Source organism: Penicillium coprophilum (genome assembly GCF_028826855.1).
Source record: "Penicillium coprophilum strain IBT 35676 chromosome Unknown utg000004l_segment0_segment0, whole genome shotgun sequence".
In the NCBI taxonomy this organism is placed as follows: domain Eukaryota; kingdom Fungi; phylum Ascomycota; class Eurotiomycetes; order Eurotiales; family Aspergillaceae; genus Penicillium; species Penicillium coprophilum.
The window spans coordinates 7,977,140-7,997,865 of record NW_026622723.1 but is presented as its reverse complement, the minus strand read 5'-3'; the positions used below and the strand labels follow the sequence as shown (position 1 = coordinate 7,997,865).

The window sequence follows — 20,726 nt, the reverse complement described above, 5'->3', positions numbered from 1 at the left end:
GCTATATGGGGAAATATCATAGAGAAATAGCACTTCGCCATGGATGCAACTGGTCCAAACAGTCTTGTGGGAGATTTGTAGATTGAATGTCATTATGCCGAAAATTCACGGAAAACCTTTGTCCTTCTGCTTGTAACACTGTCAGAGATCACGTCACCTCTGGGTTGCTCTCCAGACCAAAAGTCCTGCGACTGTCGGTTTTTACCCGCACCCTATCAAATATACATCACTACATTCAACTATATATTTTACACCACCAATATAGTAAATATATATCAATTTTAATATTAATAGATGGAGAAATGGCGAATGAATTCAATAAATTTAGTATTCAGTATAACACCCCTTTACTTTGCGTATAGCAAGCAATCTCCTAGGCACAGAGCGGATTAAATTATCAATTACAGCCCGATTAAGTGTATCCTATACGGCGTATATAGCTCTCTTGAAATATATCCAATCCTCCGTACTACTACCCATTTCTATCAATTCAGGGTATATCTTTAATAATTTTACCTTTAGCATCCACCAGTAAGGCTTAATAGGGCTAAGATCAGGTAATTATAGAGGCTAATCCTCGATATATACCCTATATTCTTCAAACCACTCTCCTACAATACCCGTAGTATATATATAGGTATTATCTTACTAGAAGATAGTTCTAGGTATATAGACTAGGAGAAGGCCTTCTTTAAGCGCGTTAAGATAGGAATTTACTATATAGCTATTCCTAAGAGGGTCGATGATATGGCCTTATAACCACAAATCAAAGTAGAAAACTTGAGCTTTCGAAGACAAAAATTAATCAAAAATTAGTCGAAAATTAGTCGAAAATTAGTCGAAAGACTGCCTTTAGAGTAGCGCTTGCATATTTATTATTTGTTTGTGGTATTGACTTCTTTTTGTTGTGCACTTTTACTATAGAATCCTTCAATGAGGATTGCTCCTACAGTATTGTGTAATTAATGAGAGAACAGCTCGCTCTGGCGAAGAAGGCATGGCGGGGGTGGCATTAGTCGAGCCCCTATTTGTAAGACATTCAATCTCTTCCAAAATTCTTCCTTTCCCCCTACTCTCCGCGTCTGCTACCCTTACCTCCCTCCCCACCCCGTTCTCACACCCGTGCCGCCACCCCACCCTAATACTTCTGTAGATCGTTGGTAAAACTCTACACGGCTACGACTACAATTACATGTGTTTTGATTCGCCATGAGCTTCCACTATGCTTATGCTCTCGAGGAACATGACTGGATTGGCGGAGGACTCGACGCGTATATCTACCGCGTCACTCCAACTATTGTGGTGAAAACTGTTCGTCGCGACCGAACCCCTGAAGAAAAGGCAGCGGAGCATCCTTTCCTCAAGGAGATCTCGTTTTACAAACGTCTTAACGAGTGCCGTGATCGATGTCCGAATATTGTTGAATGTTTTCTCATGCTCCCGGACTACCTTTTCCTATCATATTGCACGTATCAAGCAATCGCCCCTCGCTTCTATGAACGCCAGGAGCGAGAGAGAGGAACAAATGGCTTTCATGGGCGTCTTATCAGGGTCAAGGAATACGAGGATCCTGCTCTCATCGCTCGGTGGATACAACAAATCACCTCTGCTCTTGAGTATGTGGAGAAAGTGGGCTTTTGTCACAACGATCTACATGCGAGTAACTGTCTTCTTGATAGAAACTTCAATTTGAAGCTAACTGATTTTGGTCGTGCCACCACCATTGGACAGCCACTTGAAGGTATCTTACCTCCACGAGCTAGACCAATACTTGCTGGACCATTGAAAGGTACATATGGGCTCTGTTCCGCTAGAACTGAACAGTTTGCGGTTGGGACACTTCAATACTTTATGGTATATGGCCATGAACCCTATGACGACATTATCCTTAGCGCCGTAGAATGGGATCGCCGATTTTGGGAAATGGAGTTTCCAGAACTTAACCGCAATGGAGTTTTCGATGGTCTTATTTCTGCTTGTTGGTACAATGTCTATCCTACAATAGCCTTGCTAGCGTACGACTTCAAGCGCAAGACAAAGGATATGATCTGGAATGCAGAATACATCTTCATTGATTCTGCAAAGGAGACAAAGACCTGTGAAGCATTGGTTCGCAAAGGCTTGCTGGGACCTGAGTTGGCTCTCCGCTTTCAGCCGGCCTGGCGAAGATACCTACATGCCATTGTGAAGAGAAGCATGTTTATTTGGCAATTCTTTCTACAGAGAAGATTCTGGATCTGGTCTTGATGATCGGTGGGGGGCTTGTACCACTTGACCTGAGGGTTAGGCCTTGGGCCTGGAATCCGGGCCCATTGGCGGGCTTGGCAGAGCGCGAGATGAACCATCTGTCATATTCCCGGATTCCCAGGTGGATCCGTCCTGGCGGGAAGGTGTGGCAGAATCCAGGGTGAGCAGAACATTAGTCCCAAAAAGGTATAGAATACAAAAGCTTATAAACTATGCACTTTCCTGTGTATGATATTGAATGGTCATAAAAAGAGGTGTGCGCATGAAATTACCTTTGAACATTCATGTTGAAGCAAACCAAAAAAGGCAGACACCCGTGGGTGCCTGTAACCAGTATGATAAGAGTGGGATTCGAACCCACGCCTCTTGCGAGACCAGGAAACTATTGCTAGTTGTAGAGTTAAGGTATACCTTAACCTGGCGCCTTAGACCAACTCGGCCATCTTACCAATGGGATGAGGATAGCGACTGTATAATCGTCTACAATGCTGTGGTGATGATGTGATGCGATGTAGAATAAAAGCCAAGAAAGCTGGCGCCATATAATCGGGTGCCACATAATATAGTTGAATCTTCTGCGTTATTTCTTTGTACACATGATCAATGTCCCCCCGAGACAAATCTAGTAACCGTCTCGCTTGCCTTGGACCTGAGAACTTCCCTTGGCCTTCTCTAATTGGTTGAGCATACCGTCACCAATGACAGCAACATCGGTAGTAATGGATACCATATCAAAGCCCTGCTGTGCGCGGCGGAGCGCATCATCGCCATCAGAACCTAAAAATATATGTCAGACATAATCGCAAGAAAGACCAGCGAAGACAATGACAACACATACAGAAGATAGCAGCCTTCTTTCCAGCAGATCTAGCAGCATTCAAAACACGTTGAATAGCAGCCTCGTGCTCCTCACCACCGCGGGTGACACGCATCTGCTTAGCAAGGTCGAAGGGCCCTGGGGAAAAGGTTAACAAGTTCTACAGATCCAAAACAGAAACGTCCAGTCTCACCAATAAACAGCACATCAAGTCCATCAACCTTAGCAATTTCCTCTACATTCTCAACACCAGGTCTCGACTCAATCTGCACAATAACCAGTACTTCGCCGTGTGTTTTCTCATCGTACTCGGCGGGCTTCACACCGGGGAATGAATGGGGCGTAAACATAGGCCCGTATCCACGGACTCCGACAGGCGGGTACTTGCAGTAGCTGACGACCTTGGCAGCATCCTCCTGAAAACGGAAAAGTAGGGGTTAGCATCCCGTATACTCTGAGAGAATGAAGAAATGGTCGTAAACGCAGGGCTACACATACTGCAGAGTGACACATAGGAGTCATGATTCCGTGAGCACCGGCATCAAGGGCGCGCTTAATCATCCACTCTTCGGGCCAAGGTACACGGATAATAGGACTAGCGCCCTCGTGGCCGACGGCATTAGTGAGCTGGGTGAATTTGTTAATGATTTAATTCTCGGGTTCAAGCGAGCGGATAAAGGACGAACCTCGTAATAGTGAGTGTCGTTAATCAATCCATGTTCGGCATCAACTAGGACCCAGCTGAATCCGCCTTCCGTGAACTCGGGGCTGCGGCGGAGGATAGTCTTTGCGACAGGGGCACTGGGGAGGCTGTTGTAGAAGGTATTTTAGCTCTGCTTTTCCTTTTGTTCCTCTCGTTGGAGGGAGCCTCGAGGTTGAAATGGAATGAGCTGGTGCTGCCCCTCTCCGAACGGGGATAAACATACGTTAACCAGAAACCGTATGCCACTGGGGTGGTTTCCAGGGCTGAGCGAAGTGTGATGGAAGACATTCTTTCAGAAATATGAGAAAGGCTGTGTATAATTGATGAAGAGCAAAAGGTGTTTCAATGCTCTTTATGTTGTACACGCTGAAGAGGGGACATCTCGGTCTTGCTCCGACCGATTACCCGAGGCCCCCACATCGTTTGAATGGCTAATTCATGTTAGAAGAGTGTTTTCCATTATATTTGTTCGAATTCTAGTATTTCTGGCATATATCATTCAGAGGATTTGGTCATTATGGAGATTGACTCGAATTATAGGGTGAATGAGGGACTAGACGTGGCCAATTAGGGCTGTTATCCCCTGTCTTGATGGCTTCTAGAACCCCACGGGGAAGTCCCCTGGTGCTCGGTAGTAGACTCCCCCGAAGGCCGACTATTTACTAGTCTTGGTGAAAATTATTTAGTTATAGCAAGAACAATCCTTATACGGGCTCTTTATTTGACGATGTTGAGGAGCATCGCGAAAAACATATAAATTGTAGATTTTGACTCTGTCACCATGACGCCAGAGCCACGAGAATTAAGACAACTCTTTCTCGAGCAAGACAACATAGGTAGCTCAAGCCGCGAGCGATTTTGAAAAATGCCCAACGAAGGCTTAGTGGTACCCTTCCTGGGTGCGCTGCAAGCCTGTGTTTCCGTGCTATTGACCATGTGCTATGGTTTCGCTGCTCGTCGGCTCCAATTGATCCACGAGACTACAATCAATGATATGCTAGGATTAGGCGTGAAACTCCTCCTACCAGCACTACTTATCGTGCATCTGGGCGAGCAACTTCGTCTCGGGACAGCGATGAACTATATTCCAGTCATAAGTATATCATGGCGACCCTTCATGAGCCCATTATAGCTGACTTATCGCGTCTATCTGCCATTACTAGTCTGGTCAGTCCTTTACACATCAGCATCGATCGGCTTCGCGCATTTCTTATCGCGTCTGCTTGTTCTGCCTCAATGGGTAACACCGGCTTGCGCGTTCAACAACACCACATCTCTACCATTGTTGCTTCTTCATTCCCTCGAGAGTGTAGGAAGTCTGAAACTGATCTTACGCCACGGCGAGTCCACATCCTCAGCAATCGACCGTGCTCAGAGTTACTTCCTTGTCTGCGGCGTGATCAGCAAAACAATCGCATACATCGTCGGACCGAAGATGTTACAGGATCGCGGAGATACTCTTAATGGCTCAGAGGAGAGAGACCACACCGCAAGCATACTAGCACGAGACGAACAACTCAGCGAAGAAACCTCACTGCTCCCACAGCGCGCTCAACAAGCCCGAACGTCGGCCGGCAACCTGATCCGACGACCAATGCACTGGCTCGGCTCATTTTTCCCCCACCGAGTCAAGCAGGAACTCCTCGCGCCGTTCGAGTCCCCATTCGCAGACGTGGCAATAATATGCACCATTCTCGGCTCGGTTCTAGGCCTAGTCCCTTCGCTGCACAGAGCATTTTTCTTTGACGAGGAAGATGGCGGGATATTCAATGCGTGGCTGACTGCGAGTGTCAATAATATCGGCGGGTTGTTTACAACGCTGCAAATCTTCATGGTTGGATGTAAGCTTGGCATCACGTTTGAGCGGATGGTTGCAGAGGGGAATTCGGCCCGAATCCCTGCCAAAGCCATCACGACGATCTTTGTCGTTCGTTTGGTGGTCTGGCCGGCGCTGAGTGTTTCACTCATCTACGGACTGGCTAAAAGGACTCCTCTCCTTGGTGATGATCCGATCCTCTGGTTTAGTATGATGCTCATGCCTGCTGGTCCACCAGCGCTGGTAATTTCGGGGTTAGCAGAATTGGCGCAGGCGTCTGAGACGGAAAAGATGGTTATTGCAAAGGCGTTGACGGTACGAAAAGACGACTTTACAAAGATAGAAATTATGCTGACGAGGTCTAGATCATGTATGCGTTGTCGCCATTTGTATGTTTCACCATTACGGGGGCGCTTAAAGCTTCCGAGGCGGTGTTGAAGGAGAAACGTTAAGGTCTACATTTCATAGAAAGAAGTGGGAATAAGATTTGATTTGAGAGATGCAATGAATCTCTAGAAACCTTGTTTTCTTCGGCTTTGGATGCTCAAATTGATCTCATCACATCATCACCATATTCATCATCCACCTTGACCAGAGTGTGGTCGTGTTAGGAGTCGAGTTCGAGGAATAGTTTACTTCTGAAATTGGAGGTGAGTTGGTATTTGCGTCTGAAATCTGAAACACGGACGTATCACATACTCCGCAACCCTTGCAGTTGCACTTGTCGCCGCAAGAGCAGCTCTGGGCACCGCCAGTGCAGTTACAGTTAGATCCGCAGCCGCAACCCATGATGAATTATGTGGAATAAATTGGGTGATTGGTGGTCGTCGTGGTGTTCGTAGGAGTATTGATTGCGTGATTGAAGAGGACCTTGCAGGCATGAGATGTAGAAGAAGCGATTTATATAGCTGCATGACTGGTGGCATCATCATGTCGTCACACTATCGAATCGACCTCATTTACATCTGGGCAGTTGTTCCCGTTGGAATTATGTAATAGAGTGGTAATCTACAGCGTACATATGTGGCAATGTCTGGCAGGGTGTAAGCATCATTGATATGTTACAATATATATGTATACGACCAGCAGCACTCTCGGGAGGTAACACGATGACAATTGTGGGTAGAAATGATCAGTTCGAATATGAAAACAGTGTAAGTGGTACACGGAGAGTAGAAAGTAACGTATAACAAATGAAATGCATACGTAGATTAGGAGACGATGCAACCTTAACGTTCCTGCGATGTTGAAGCGGATCGACCCATTCCGGAACATCATTCCTCCGTTCGGATAATCTTGGCATTTCAAAATGATGTCATCCACGGAACTCCGAATTACACCCCATCGCTGTGGGGCGCGCCGATCCTCGACCTCGAGGGTCGTAAAATGGGTGAACTAGCACTACTCCTAACCATTCTTCACACCAACAAGTGCATGGTGTTCATGGCATTTCTTGAGCTTGAATCAATCTCACTCAACGTTGGATCTCATACTTATCATCAAGCTTTGAATTGCTATCATCAAGCTTTGAATTACATAGCATTAACTGATTCACCGTACTCAAATCTTGAGAACTTTGTAGACCTTCGGACTCTAGGTTACAGTAACCAAATCCGACCTCGGGAGTCAAGAAAACCCCAAGCCGTGGAACTGTAAAACCTTGGGGCTACTAGAGATCTCTACATAATCCTCTGAACTTATAGTTAAACCGTTGGAACCTCAAATGACCTTGAATAGCTACTCCGCGGCCTGGTAAGATTAGTCGACAATACGGCATTTTCATGTCCTTCTGCTCCCTTTGATAGGAATTTTGGTCTTCTTCTGGATCCGTACGTAAATGGTAGGCATAAAGAGTTTTCGTAATGGCAGGTATAATATGTTCAGCAATGGATGGTCAAAAGCACTGCATCAGTACTTGATATAAACAACCGAAGACAGGAGCTCGAGGCTAACCAAATGTATCGGCAAGAGCTCCTCCCGGAAGGAATGACTGTACAGCACGATTATCCTTATGATATAGTCGCAGGTACAAGCAAATAGAAGGACATTCCACCCTAGCCCTAGGTTCAATCCACCATATACTGCGACTTGCTTTGCGGTACCATAAATAGATCAGCAATAGCGCTACCGGGTCCCTTTTTTGGAGCAAGTCTTTGAACGGGCCATGAATACTCCGCGTGAAGGATTCGGTCTGACCTATTGTAACCTCGCTATCTGGGACATCCAGAATTTGGGATACGGCATGGGCGGCATGGAAATACGGATTAGTGTCCGCCATAGAGGAGCCTTCGAGATTACACACGGCAGCCACAGCCCCTGGTATACCTTCAATGCCTTCCTCTGGCAACGGGGAATCCATTTGAGCAAATGTCGCCGCCATAACGCAGAAAAGGCTGTCCGGTCGCAAGGGGTTAACCATGTGCCACAATGACATTTTACCTTTGCTCATACGCACCCAGTCCAGGTCGGAAGAGCCGGAGGACTTCAAAGGCCACGCTTGATCCGGCGTGCACGCATCGGGTGATGAGAAGGATGAGATCACTAGAGCAGCTGCAGTACCCCAGATTGGATCTTTGTCTTTCGTTTCAATCGGTTCCCTTAGCCGCTTGTTCAAGAGAACTGTACTTTGAGACCAGTGATAACACTCTTCTACAGTGCGAGGCGAGTTCAAGGGGTCCTTCAGATGGCGGTCATATGTAAGCGCCACAGCGAGGGAGGCGTGCATTAAGAAAGGATACTGTGATGACATGTTAACCAGGCGTGAGTTTACAATATAGGATAAGGCTTCTACTATTTTGAATGGCACAGAGCTGATATAATCAAACTTACGGCAAAGGCTAGTTTCAGGAGCTTGCGATTGACTTGTCTCAGATTAGAGTCCTCTGGGGTGATAAGACTTCGTTCAAGGTACCGGGTTATTAAATCTTGACACTTTGCGTTCAAGTGATAGGATGTTAATGCATCAGATGTCCAGACAGCATGTGTTAGATGGGGTTGAATCTCTGTCTTTTCTCGAACCATCAATGGCCGCCCCGTCTCAGCAGTGGCAGGCTCAAGGTCGGGGATGTTGGACATGAAATTGCATAACACCCCGAATGAACTACATCTCTTGCACTGTGGTTTGCCCTCGTCGCACTAATTGGCCTAATGAGTCCAGCCCGTCACTAGGCTATTGAAAGCCTAGGGCCACCTACCTTGAGTTTTCGAAGCTTGCAATTCCGGCAGCCAAACCTTGACCTCCGCAGAATCCTACGCTCCACATGCCCTGGACAAGTTGAAGTCATGGCGCTTCGCGAGAGATGTTCCTGAGTTTGATGGGAATCCAATGTCAGAGGGATATGGAAGAGAGGTAGGAGGCCATGGACTCATGGTCCCCCGATAGCACTCAGCCCCATACGCTAACCCTTTTGGGGTGTTCCACCTCCCGTGGACGCTAGCTGTGTTGCGGATGCAGATGTCTCTGATTGGCTAGTTCTGCCCTGAGGCCATCCGCCATCTATAAACACAAAATTGGTTTGGACGCAGTTGATTAACTTGGAGAGATAGCATATAGCATAATGTATAAGAAGAAGAACAATCCTTGATATCCTGAGAGAACCTGACTTCCAAGTCTATTCACATAAATATTTTCACCCCGAAGTCAAGCAGTCCAGAATGGCCACCCACCTCGCCGCCGTCTCCCTTGCAAAAGGAGAGCCTTTCGAGGTCCACACTCGGCCTACGCCAAAGCCAGGCCCAGGCGAGCTCCTCATCGAGATCAAATCTGTAGCCCTCAACCCGGCAGACGGCCACATGCGTGACCGAGGACTCTTCATTTCCACCTACCCCACGGTAATCGGCTTCGACATCTCAGGGCTAGTCCTCGAGGTCGGCGATAACGTTCCCATCGGTGCTACCGATGAAGATACTCACCACTGTTTCCGACCGGGTATCACACGTGTCGCCGCATACGCCGCCTCCTTCTGGAGATCCTGCGACCCTGACCACGGCGCCTTTCAGGAGCGGTGTCTCGTCCCCTGGCAGCACGCCGTGCCCTCCCGGAGGGTATTTCTTGGAACCAAGCAGCAACACTGCCCGTCGCCGTTGAAGTACCCCTAAATGCATGGGATATTATGGGTATTTCAAGGGTGGGAGAAGCCACTACTTCTTCCGTCTCTGTGACCCCAGTCGGCTCGGATACCAGTGGAGGAATTTTCCAAAATCAAAAACCGAAGAGAGAAGCTCTATTAATATGGGGCGCTTCCTCTAGTGTGGGTACGATGGGCGTGCAAAGTGCTCGACTACTGCGGGAAGATCGCGACTCTTCTTTCGCCGCCGTGTACGCTACTGCTGGTGCGGCGAATATGAAGTACATAGGCACCCTAGGCGCGGATCGCGTTTTCGATTACAATGAACCGCAGGTTGTTGATGCGATTGTTGCGACAGCCAGAGAAGACGGCCTAGTTATTCGGCACTGCTTTCTTGCCACGGGACAGCTGGCGCCTTGTCAGGCCGTGCTCAAAGCTTTTGTCGGGGATAATAACGGGCAAGAAAAACTGAAGGCTAAGATCGCGTCGGCACCGATCATCCCTCCCGATGCCGAGGAGGTGAACGGGGTGGAAACTATCTTTGTGATGCCATCGACGGATGAGGGTGAGAGGTTGGATCAATTCCGGTATTGGATGGGGACATGGCTTAGGGAGAACCTGGTTAAAGGAACTATCAGGCCCAGTCCGGAGCCAAAGGTTGTGGGGAAGGCTTTGGGGGCTATTAATATTGGGCTGGACATGCTATGGCAAGGTGTGAGTTGCACCAAGTTGGTTGTTGAGATCGCGGAGTGAGAGTTTCCTATCTACTTGGCTGCTCATGCAGGAATGGTTCTCTGTGTGAATAACGAGATCTACTCGCCTAGAAGTTCCTAATTCGCCTCCAAAAATCTATCATAAGCTGCAGACTATGGAGTACATATCAAGACATCACTTGTGTGCAGTAAATGGTGGTATTGGCATCAATTTCCTATTCATCAAGTTTGTGATGATGCCGTTGCTTTTTGAGTCCCATATTTCAACTATTGATCCTTACATTCATCAGAATAGGAGACTTTTTGCCTTTCAGGCCATATACGTGTATGCCAAACTCGATAACTTGACGGATCGACTGGCCGCAGAACTCCTGCAGCTTTCCGGGAAACTATATTCCTTCCTCCCTATTATGTGTCATAAGTCGGCGTTGGCCGTCGCGGCCATGCTGGCGGCGTGGAAGTCAGGAGCAGCCTTTGCCCTTATTGACCCAAACCTACCGAGGGAGCGCCAGGAATCTGTGCTGACGCAGCTTCGGAGTGAGGTTTTACTACTCGTGGACGAAGAAACAGTTCGTATTGCCAAGGTTTCTGCAGTACATAAGCCCCATGTCTTGCCCTATCCCTCCAATCAACGTCCTGGCATATCACCAGAAACTGGGATGCTGCCAGGTTGTGGCTTGTTCGATGCCGCCTATGTCATCTTCACGTCCGGGACGACGGGAAAGCCAAAGGGGGTGATGCATGCATTTTGGAGATATTCTCGACGCTGAGTGTAGGTGGAGCTGTCTTCATTCCTACAAACGCGGAGCGAAACAACTTGCTCCCAGCGTTTATGCGGGAACAAGCCATCAACACCATGCTGTTGACACCTAGCGTGCTGCAAATGTTAAACCCTGCAGAGTGCCCAACAGTCAAGACCGTTTTCACAGGTGGCGAGAAGATGTCCGCGTTGGCCATCGAAAAGTGGTCCTCCCAGGTCAGGCTCATGAACGCCTATGGACCCACCGAAACTGCCGTTCTTTGTTTCCCGTGTGATCGAGTCACGAGTCTCACCTCTCCGGAAAAGCTTGGGTGGGCTCTAGGTTGATCCCTTTGGATTGTGGATGTCGAGGATCCGAGCCGCCTTGTGCCGATAGGAGCCGTGGGAAAGCTCGTTGTTTGTGGCCTGACACTTGCACGGGGATATCTTAATGATCCGACGCGGACGGCAGCAGCTTTCCTGGATGATCCAGCTTGGGTACCGGACTTTGGTCCTGACAATAGGGCGTCACGACGGGCGTACCGCACAGGCGACCTGGTTCGGTACGACGATGATGGCTCAGTGCATATTATTGGCCGAAAAGATCAGCAGATCAAGCTACGTGGTCAGCGTATCGAGCTGACCGAGATTGAGCTTGCCGTGCACAGCCTCCTTCCGCACGGTGATGTGTAGCAGGTCGCGGCAAATCAGAGACGAACAAGGCTCACCTGTAGATGAAGACCTAGATAGCTTCGTAGTATGGAGCATCGTCACTCCCCTGGGGAAAGAGTAGGAGTCTCGACCCGAAGTCTCGCGATACAACTCAGTGATTCTGCCCATTGTGACTGCTAGTCCAGCAGAAGGAGCGAGAATGAGCTGGGCGTCGAATCGAACGGTATGTCTGGTAAAATGAAAGGGGCAGTGCGTTGGGCTGAAAGCTAAGGCGCAATGGTCGGTGGGGGCCAGAATGGAAGAAAGGCGCTGGAGATGAGTGCACGATAGAGGGAGTTGAAGGGAGGGAGAGGGAAGAAAAAAGAGATCGAGAGGGCAGGCGTTGTCTTTTATGTCGGAGCAACGGAGAGAGAGCATACATGACAGTGGATGAGGGTACTAAGCTGGGAACGGCAAAACTAACCACACCCAGTAAATCACAGGTCCCAATATTACATTTCACATACAGATATTTGACATCCCATACTCGAGATTCAGACTTTCATTGCTGTTCGAAGTTGACTGGTCTACCTCTTTACCTCTCTCTCCTCTCTCCGATAAGACCCCCAACAATCCACTTCCCAACTCAAAAGAGTCACAACCGCGTGATTTCGCAAGATCTCCAGCTCTTCAATCATTCGTTACATCTGTAACCATCATTCCAAGCTAGCGACTATCCATTTGACCTCTTGACCTTGTGACAACTGCGCCCCTCTCTAACGGAGCTCCCGGCGATTACTTATCGGACACCCACCGCTTGAGGTCTGCTCACCTGGTTCTTTCAAAGAGCCAGGGGATTGGGCAGATCTAGAGATATTATCGAACTGGCTCATAATCCATCACATAATCCCTTCACTTCCGACCACCCTGATCCTCTGCCCATAAACACGACTCCCTCGGTAGGCAATCCCGGCTCCCAAACGTCAGAGTTCCTGCCCGCCGCATCTCAACCACCCAGTTCATCTACCCCTCGGGCCAACCGTCGCCGCCGCCTTTCGAGCCCCCCAGATAACCTTGGTCCCTCATCGGCAGGGACCGGACACCTCCCACGAATAGCACGTGAGACTGCACCTCGGAGCTATCCCAGCCATCTCCTTGGCCGACCGGACGGACGATCTCCTTCCCCCAAGCGCAGGCGCCTGGTAATCATGCGTCCCGATGGTATATCAACAGAAAATGGCGTCCTAGACCCCTCGAACGAATCACTTGTAGCGACGTCGAGGAAGAGGGGTCTGAACGGGCAAGCGGCAACCAACGGGAGCTCTCATACAAATGGCTCTAAAAGGCCATCTCAGCCTTCTACCTACTACGGCCACAATCGGGAGGAAGTTACGCGGATTTTGATACAGAGTCTGTACGAGCTGGGTTACAATGGGTCTGCATCATTGTTGAGTTCGGAGAGCGGCTACGAACTGGAAACGTCAGGAGTTGCAACGTTCCGGAGTGCGGTCTTAGACGGAAGATGGTCAGAAGCCGAGAGAATCTTGATTCAATCGTTTCGAAATGCCGGATCACAGCAGGCCGACAGGAAATCTCCACAAGAGGAGACCCTCGTATTAGCAGAGGAGGCGGATAGGAACGAGATGCTATTCTATCTCCGACAACAGAAATTCCTCGAGTTACTAGAAGCGCGTGATCTAGCTGCCGCTCTCACCGTCCTCCGACAAGAACTGACGCCCTTGAATTTTGATGTTGAACGACTCCACGCTCTATCAAGGTATTGTTGATCTATAGGAATATCTAGAACATGATTTGCTTACCACTTATTTTGCCCAGTCTTCTTATGTGCTCAACCGAGGTCTTACATGCTCAAACGGGATGGGATGGCTCCGTTAGCTCGTCTCGTGAACGCCTACTTGGCGAGTTGTCAAGTGAGCCCGATCAAATGCATAATATTTGTGGTGTTACGAAGTTGCTAATACAGCCGCAGAATCTATATCTCCTTCCGTGATGATCCCGCAACATCGCCTGGCCGTTCTACTAGATCAGGTCAAGCAGACTCAAATCAACAACTGCTTTTATCATAATACCGCGGAACCTCCCTCGCTCTACTCTGACCACATGTGCGACCGAAACGACTTTCCGTTAGACGTCAGCGTGGACTTGACACAACACTCGGATGAAGTATGGTATTGCGAGTTCTCACACGATGGGTCGAAACTGGTCACTGCAGGCAAGGACCATAATGTGCTCATCTATAACACAACCGACTTCAGTGTTATTCACAGACTTACGGAACACGAGGATGGAGTTGCGTTCGCTAGTTGGAGTCCAGATGACTCCAAACTAATTACTTGCTCGCAAGATAAGAAGGCTCGCGTATGGAGCGTTGAGGTATGGTTGTCTGAAATTCGATATAAATCTATGATTTTATATGCTAACTCGGGATGTGCATGGTTTAGAGCGGTCGCTGTCTGCTCACCATCAACCACCACCGTCAACCGGTGACTGCAGCTGCATGGGCACCAGATGGCGAATCTTTCGTGACAGCCTCTCTCGATTCCGAATCACAGCTTCGTCACTGGAGCATGCGCGGTCAATCCCTATACACATGGAAAGACGGGTTCCGTGTACAGGACTGTGCTATTAGCGCCGACGGACGACGCCTTGTTGCCGCTGACACAGAAGCGAAGGTTCATGTGTATAACATGCTTACATATGAGGAAGACTACTGTCTTTCACTGCCGAGTAAACCGACCTCGGTTGCTATAAGTAGAGACTCGCGGCATGTGCTTATAAATCTGGCGGAGGGCGAGATCCAGCTAGTTGACATGGAGACCACTGCTGTTGTCCGTCAGTTCAAGGGACAAAAGCAAGGCGAATTTGTAATCCGCAGCACGTTCGGCGGAGCAGCTGAGAACTTTGTCGTCAGCGGAAGTGAAGGTAAATATCTCAATATTTCACTTCTGAAATTCTTACTAACTACCCACAGACTCGAAAGTCTACATCTGGCACAAAGAAAACGGCAATATCGTCGAGACTCTGGAAGGACATATCTCCGGATGCGTGAACTCAATATCATGGAACCCAGCAGACCCGGGGATGTTCGCATCCGCAGGAGATGACAGTGCAGTAAGGATGTAAGAATAACACCTGACCTCGTCTTATACCGATCAACGCCGCTGACTTGGAGTTCTAGCTGGTCTCGAGAGAGCAATCGATCCCGTCCAGTAGGACCAGTTCAACGCAGCGGAATACCCTCAAACAGGGTTACGCGAACTAGCGCATTGAGAACAACGTCCACTTTCTGACATCTGTGTCCTGCAGTGCAAATCGACAATGACTCCCCCAAAGGCCAGTTTTGATAATGCTCATTGCCTGTCTTCATTTAGGTTCCCCACGATAGTGCATGGGAACATGCTCGGAACTTTGGATCGAAAGACGATAAACCTGCTGCCTCGCAATGTTGTCTTGTTCTTCTTGAGTACTCTTTTGCGTCCTTCCCTCTCCTCATTAACTGCTTGACATATCCTCATCATGCTGTCTTGCGCATATACATGGTTCGAGTCCTCCCTTCACTCCTTATGCTGTTTACTTTGCAGTTAGCATCTATTTCTTTCAACTTTCAATACAGGAAGCTGGCGTTGATCCGTATCTTCTTCTGGATTCTGATGAGTATATAGGTTCCGTGCGTTTCTTGTTGGCCCAGTTCTGAGTTTTGTTTTACTTTTGGTGGGCTTTCTTGAATCAAATCTACTATTTATACCACGCGTTTCATGTAGACCTTCGATCTGTTAGGAATCAACCAGCGTAACCATAGGGCAACGTATTTGTTGACACGCAATTCTAGTATTGCACTTCCCCCCCAGAATCCATCCTCCAGTCATATCCTGTTCACTACTTGTTCAATTGATGTCGCCGACGAGAGGAAGACTTAGGGCCAAGAAGCAAAGGGCCACATGGTATAAAAGTAAAACTTATTGCATCATTCATGATTCCGAGGGTCGAAAAGTAAAGTAAAAGAAAAAAAACTCCAAGCATAAAGAAAAAGACCCTGCTACTTAGGCCGGAGGCCCGAAATTTTGGAGATAGGCAAAATCGTAAACACCTCCTGGGGTGTGCAAATCGGCTGGCATTCTTGAAACTATCCCAAGTTGTTAGCATTTGGTGTCAAGTGAATAGCAGTGATTTGACTTACTGAAATATGTTATTATCCTTTTCCTCCACGCTAGAGCTGGCCTTAAATTTCCCTTGAAACCCATTGTGCCAGATTCTGAGTCATATTCAATCGGCAATGCAAGCGCACTACATTTGCAGAAAGACCCAGAAGGGATGAAGCCAAGTCGCTTTTGGCGTAAGAAAAGATGTTACAATCACAAAACCAGGTAATGGAGATTATGAAAGCAAGTCCGCAACTGGAAGAAGATCATTAGCATAGTAGTAGAAAAGTGATAGCAACTTGGCTTACCGTTCATTGGCATCTCATCAATTTGGGTCGAGTAGTATAACTCGATGTCGCGAAGGATGCGGACATCATCGCTGGTGACAAAGTTGATAGCCACACCCTTGCGGCCGAATCGTCCAGATCGACCAATGCGGTGAATGTAGTTCTCACGGTTGGTAGGGAGGTCGTAGTTGATAACAAGAGAGACTTGCTGGACATCGATACCACGGGCCCAGACATCGGTGGAAATCAGGACACGAGAATTGCCTTGACGGAAGTCTTGCATAATACTGTCACGTTCCTTCTGAGGCATCTCACCGTGCATACTGGAGACGGTGAAATTGGCCTCACGCATCTTGTCGGCAAGCCAGTCGACCTTTCGGCGGGTGTTGCAGAAGATAACGGCCTGGGTGATAGTCAAGGTATCGTACAAATCGCAAAGTGTGTCGAACTTCCATTCCTCCTTCTCAACGGCAATGAAGTATTGCTTGATACCCTCCAGTGTCAACTCGTCACGCTTGACTAGGACACGGACGGGATCAGTCATGAACTTTGTGGTCATATCCAGGACATCGTATGGGAGGGTGGCAGAGACCACGACGACTTGTGTGGCGGGAGGCAGGTAGCGGTAAACATCGTAAATCTGCTCACGGAAACCGCGGTTAAGGAGCTCGTCGGCTTCATCGAGAACAAGCATCTTGATATGACGTGTGCGCAGGTTTCGGCGACGGATCATATCAGCGACACGACCAGGAGTTCCCGAGACAACGTGCTGACCGTAGTCGAGTTTGCGGATATCCTCGCCAACGTTGGTTCCTCCAATGCAGGCATGGCACTGAACATTCATGTAATCACCAAGGGCCATAACGACGGACTGAATTTGGGTTGCGAGTTCGCGGGTCGGGGACAGGACCAGAGCTGTAACAGACCGGATTGTGGTCAGGATTTGATTGGGTCAATATTGACAGGTAAAATGCGTACCTTGTGTCTCGCGCACAACAGTATCAATGACCTGCAAGGTACTGATCGCGAATGTGGCAGTTTTACCAGTACCGGACTGGGCCTGTGCAATAGTGTCGCGACCTTTGCAGATTTGAACAATCGCACGGGATTGCACAGCTGAAGGCGATTCATATCCGTAAGCGTAAATTCCACGAAGCAGGCTTTCCTTCAAGTGCATATCCTCGAAGGTGGGCGCGACCGTCACCTCCTTGGAGGTGTTGAACTCCATGCGCTCTGGTTACTGTTAGCAAGATTCAAGAGTTGCCCAAGGTTGGAAACACATACCCTCGGCGCGTCTATCGATTCCGTCCGCCATGATGTAAATGTGAGTATTTCAACGGCAGATAATAAATGATATTGGGATTCACGAAGAGTGAAGCCTTAGAAGTAAGTGAAGTTGACCGGCTCAACTTTTCGCGGTGGAAAGGTTCGGGTCACATGACCTTCCCGCAAGTTGGAGCTGCCAATTGCCAACGCTTTTTGCGATCGCCACGAGACTTTGTCACCACTGTTTGCGCGCCTATCAAAAGAAGCTCTTACGCAGCATTCATATTTTAAATATGTTGCTCGAAGATCAAAGGTTCATCCACGAGGATCTAGAGCGGCTGGAGCAGGCTATCGCTGATCGCGTGGCGGAGGAGCCCCGAAATGTGAGTATACCGCCGACCAATGTCCGTCACGTCTCCTAATATACCAATTCTTTAGGCCCGAGGTCGTTTAGCTCGCGACCATGAAGTCGCCCAGTTTCTAGAGAGAATCGAGAGCCAGTCTAAGCGACTATTGGAGATTTATCAAGATGCCGATGGATTGCGGGAGAAGGAAGTGCAGGCTATTTCAACAGGCGATCAATTTGAGGAGTTCTACAAGCAGCTGGGGGAAATCAAGGAGCATCACAAGCGCTACCCAAACGAACCGATCGAGAACCTCGAGCAAGCATACAACCGCCGTCAGGTTGCCGAAGGAGAGACTCCCCGCACCGCGATCGATAACATGTTCACTGGTGAAGAAGGATTTGGACAGTACCTTGATCTCACAACTCTTCATGAAGATTACCTGAATCTTCCTGGAGTTAAGCGCTTGTCATACGTCCAATATCTCGAGATTTTCGACGTCTTCACACCGCCAACTTTGCCAATCAAGCGAAAAGACAAGATCTCCGATCGTTACTTTAACTATGTTGGCGAGCTTGCTAGCTATCTGGAAAGCTTCATCAAGAAAGTTCAGCCACTACAACCCTTGAACGAGCTTTTTGCTAGCTTTGATCAAGAATTCGAGAAGCAATGGGCTGCGAAGGAGGTTCCTGGCTGGACAGAAGAAAAATCCGAGAATGGGAAATCTGGCCCAGCAACCGAAGGATCCGGCGAAGGCATTTGGTGTGCAGATTGCGAGAAGGAATTCAAGAACGAGAACGTGTACCGGAGCCACTTGACCGGAAAGAAACACATTCGAGCGGCAGAGGCCCGTAAAGCAGCAGGCACATCCGACGCCAAGCCATCTTCGTCCCAAGTCGCATCTTTGGCGCACAGCTTGAAGGAGCGCGAAGTTGCACGACGCGAACACCAAATTCGATCATTGACTAATGTCCTCAACGAGGAGCGCCAAGCGACAAGAATCAACGTTGAGCGTCGCCAGGGTATGACTGAACGTGAACGCCAAATGGAATGGGAGGCTGTGCAGGCTGGCCTCGATCACACTGGTCCTGAGCCTCGTGCCGGCGAAGAATCAGAGGAAGAGGACGAGGAGATTGTTTACAACCCATTGAAATTGCCACTGGCATGGGATGGAAAGCCCATTCCGTTCTGGCTCTACAAGCTGCATGGACTCGGTGTCGAATACCAGTGCGAGATTTGCGGAAACTACACTTACATGGGTCGACGAGCATTTGACAAACATTTCTCTGAAAACCTTCACATTCACGGATTGAAGTGTCTCGGCATCACATCAAACACCAATCTCTTCCGTGAAATCACCAGTATCAATGAGGCCATGGCGCTGTGGGAGCAGCTTGAGAAGGATCGCAAGAAGGAGCGTGATTCACGTGATAATGTTGTTCAGATGGAGGATGCAGAGGGCAATGTTATGCCCGAAAGGATCTACTTGGATCTGCAAAAGCAGGGCATTCTCTGAAGGGGTCTTTGTGCTTCTTTTTTTTTAATCATCTGGCGTCCCTTTTTCATACAAATGGCTCGGTGTTCGGCGAATACATACTCTTCAAAGTGGTTTGAACTGGCTCGGTCATGGGCTCTCAAATCTGGTCTTTCAACTTCTACCACAAACTTACTGTCACAATAAAATCTACAATTGTCTGATTCATAAATATGTTCCAGTAGACCTCGTATGCTTGATTTCTCACCCCGCTGCATTCGACTTCCTGTTGGGATAGCCTCCAGGGCTTCAGTGCCGCAACTGACGTGTACCCATCCCAGCGGATGCAGCCATACGTGAATGGCCATAGTCTCTAGCATTTAGCCACGTCAAATCCTCGATCAGTTTCACAGTGCAGCATGCATCTCGGCATAACGTAGACCTCGGATATATTACAAGCCCGGAAGCTCCATTTGACGGACTGAGTCTGACGCTCCATACTCTCCACCGGCTTCTTCATTTGACGCGCATTCGTCAACCTCGACGCTATCATCAACCGGCCTCATCAAAGTGCCTCTCCTACGACACTCATCGCCCCATTATCCACTACCCACACGGTCCATTCCATCTGGACATGTCTCTTTCTAACAACCCTTCTATGTTCACGGAGCCAAAGCTCTCAGAGCTGCCAATCCTTACAGGCGCGACAAACCTCACATCATGATCTTGCGCACTTCTATGCACTCTTGATACTTAGGACCTCCCTTTTTCGGACTCTCTACCGGCAAGCCAACTCAGCCAGCTGCTGGGAACCCGCCACCCAACAATTCGTAAGTGGTGCACGGGCGACATAGATTTGCGGAGGCGGTTAGTCGCGCATTTTGAGCCTTGCTTACATTCTGTTCCTTAAACAACCGTGAGCATCGATCTTACGACCTTTGACCATGCGGCCTTCCCAGCCTTCCGTTAAGATCAGCGCTGATGATCCTACCACCCGGTATAACCTATTTACTGACTATATTCATGAAGGTTTCATGTTGAGAGGTCAAACTTCATCACTAGCACTTTTCTCAACTCTTCATATCACCAACACCTTTGTTCATGTACAAAGTATGCTGGATGTGTATTGCCTTTCTCGTAGGACTCGTTTTGTCGGTAAATCTTCTGCGTCGGTGTGTCCAAGCAGGAGACTACAAAAAGCCCAGCGGAAGGCATCTGTGTTATCGCTACTAATAGGACAAACTAAGATAGACCTTAATAAGCCGTAGACCTATGGGTCTGTGATTTGGATGCCATGTTATAGATACTAAAGAACATCGGCATTGAAATATATGAAATCCGTCCGGGTTACACGGTAGTATATTATCCACAGACCTCGGGATACAACGTCTTATCAGCATATACTCCAGAAATGGCAAACAGCGCTATCATCAAATTAAAGG

At 48.5% G+C, this 20,726-nt stretch overlaps 8 protein-coding genes across 8 annotated transcripts; 5 read left to right on the top strand and 3 right to left on the bottom strand.

Moving 5' to 3' along the window:
- Positions 1-1,209: 1,209 nt before the first annotated feature.
- Positions 1,210-2,247, top strand: N7500_007446 (protein kinase domain protein; the record flags this gene model as incomplete). The annotated part of the gene is made up of 1 exon (XM_056678590.1): positions 1,210-2,247. The coding sequence occupies one exon, from the start codon at positions 1,210-1,212 to the stop codon at positions 2,245-2,247; it is 1,038 nt and encodes a 345-aa protein (XP_056533590.1).
- A 622-nt stretch (positions 2,248-2,869) lies between these two features.
- Positions 2,870-4,055, bottom strand: N7500_007445 (HpcH/HpaI aldolase family protein; the record flags this gene model as incomplete). The annotated part of the gene is made up of 6 exons (XM_056678589.1): positions 2,870-3,024; positions 3,086-3,202; positions 3,258-3,480; positions 3,563-3,691; positions 3,751-3,874; positions 3,991-4,055. 6 exons carry the CDS (start codon positions 4,053-4,055, stop codon positions 2,870-2,872), a joined length of 813 nt encoding a protein of 270 aa, XP_056533589.1.
- Positions 4,056-4,632: 577 nt separating this feature from the next.
- On the top strand, positions 4,633-6,035 carry N7500_007444 (Auxin Efflux Carrier superfamily; the record flags this gene model as incomplete). The annotated part of the gene is made up of 3 exons (XM_056678588.1): positions 4,633-4,864; positions 4,931-5,898; positions 5,949-6,035. The coding sequence occupies 3 exons, from the start codon at positions 4,633-4,635 to the stop codon at positions 6,033-6,035; spliced, it is 1,287 nt and encodes a 428-aa protein (XP_056533588.1).
- A 1,496-nt stretch (positions 6,036-7,531) lies between these two features.
- Positions 7,532-8,846, bottom strand: N7500_007443 (Zn(II)2Cys6 transcription factor domain-containing protein; the record flags this gene model as incomplete). The annotated part of the gene is made up of 3 exons (XM_056678587.1): positions 7,532-8,320; positions 8,413-8,718; positions 8,778-8,846. Coding segments are annotated over 3 exons (1,164 nt in total), but the record flags the coding sequence as incomplete, so codon positions are not given.
- A 391-nt stretch (positions 8,847-9,237) lies between these two features.
- N7500_007442 (GroES-like protein) lies at positions 9,238-11,795 on the top strand (the record flags this gene model as incomplete). The annotated part of the gene is made up of 5 exons (XM_056678586.1): positions 9,238-9,671; positions 9,833-10,364; positions 10,678-10,900; positions 11,140-11,445; positions 11,500-11,795. 5 exons carry the CDS (start codon positions 9,238-9,240, stop codon positions 11,793-11,795), a joined length of 1,791 nt encoding a protein of 596 aa, XP_056533586.1.
- A 782-nt stretch (positions 11,796-12,577) lies between these two features.
- Positions 12,578-15,064, top strand: N7500_007441 (WD40 repeat domain-containing protein; the record flags this gene model as incomplete). Its single annotated transcript, XM_056678585.1, has 6 exons — positions 12,578-13,530; positions 13,590-13,684; positions 13,744-14,147; positions 14,216-14,696; positions 14,746-14,893; positions 14,953-15,064. The coding sequence occupies 6 exons, from the start codon at positions 12,578-12,580 to the stop codon at positions 15,062-15,064; spliced, it is 2,193 nt and encodes a 730-aa protein (XP_056533585.1).
- A 1,084-nt stretch (positions 15,065-16,148) lies between these two features.
- On the bottom strand, positions 16,149-17,515 carry N7500_007440 (ATP-dependent RNA helicase eIF4A; the record flags this gene model as incomplete). The annotated part of the gene is made up of 4 exons (XM_056678584.1): positions 16,149-16,168; positions 16,222-17,115; positions 17,179-17,433; positions 17,485-17,515. The coding sequence occupies 4 exons, from the start codon at positions 17,513-17,515 to the stop codon at positions 16,149-16,151; spliced, it is 1,200 nt and encodes a 399-aa protein (XP_056533584.1).
- A 244-nt stretch (positions 17,516-17,759) lies between these two features.
- N7500_007439 (SF3a splicing factor complex subunit PRP9) lies at positions 17,760-19,326 on the top strand (the record flags this gene model as incomplete). Its single annotated transcript, XM_056678583.1, has 2 exons — positions 17,760-17,849; positions 17,905-19,326. The coding sequence occupies 2 exons, from the start codon at positions 17,760-17,762 to the stop codon at positions 19,324-19,326; spliced, it is 1,512 nt and encodes a 503-aa protein (XP_056533583.1).
- Between the last annotated feature and the right edge of the window lie 1,400 nt (positions 19,327-20,726).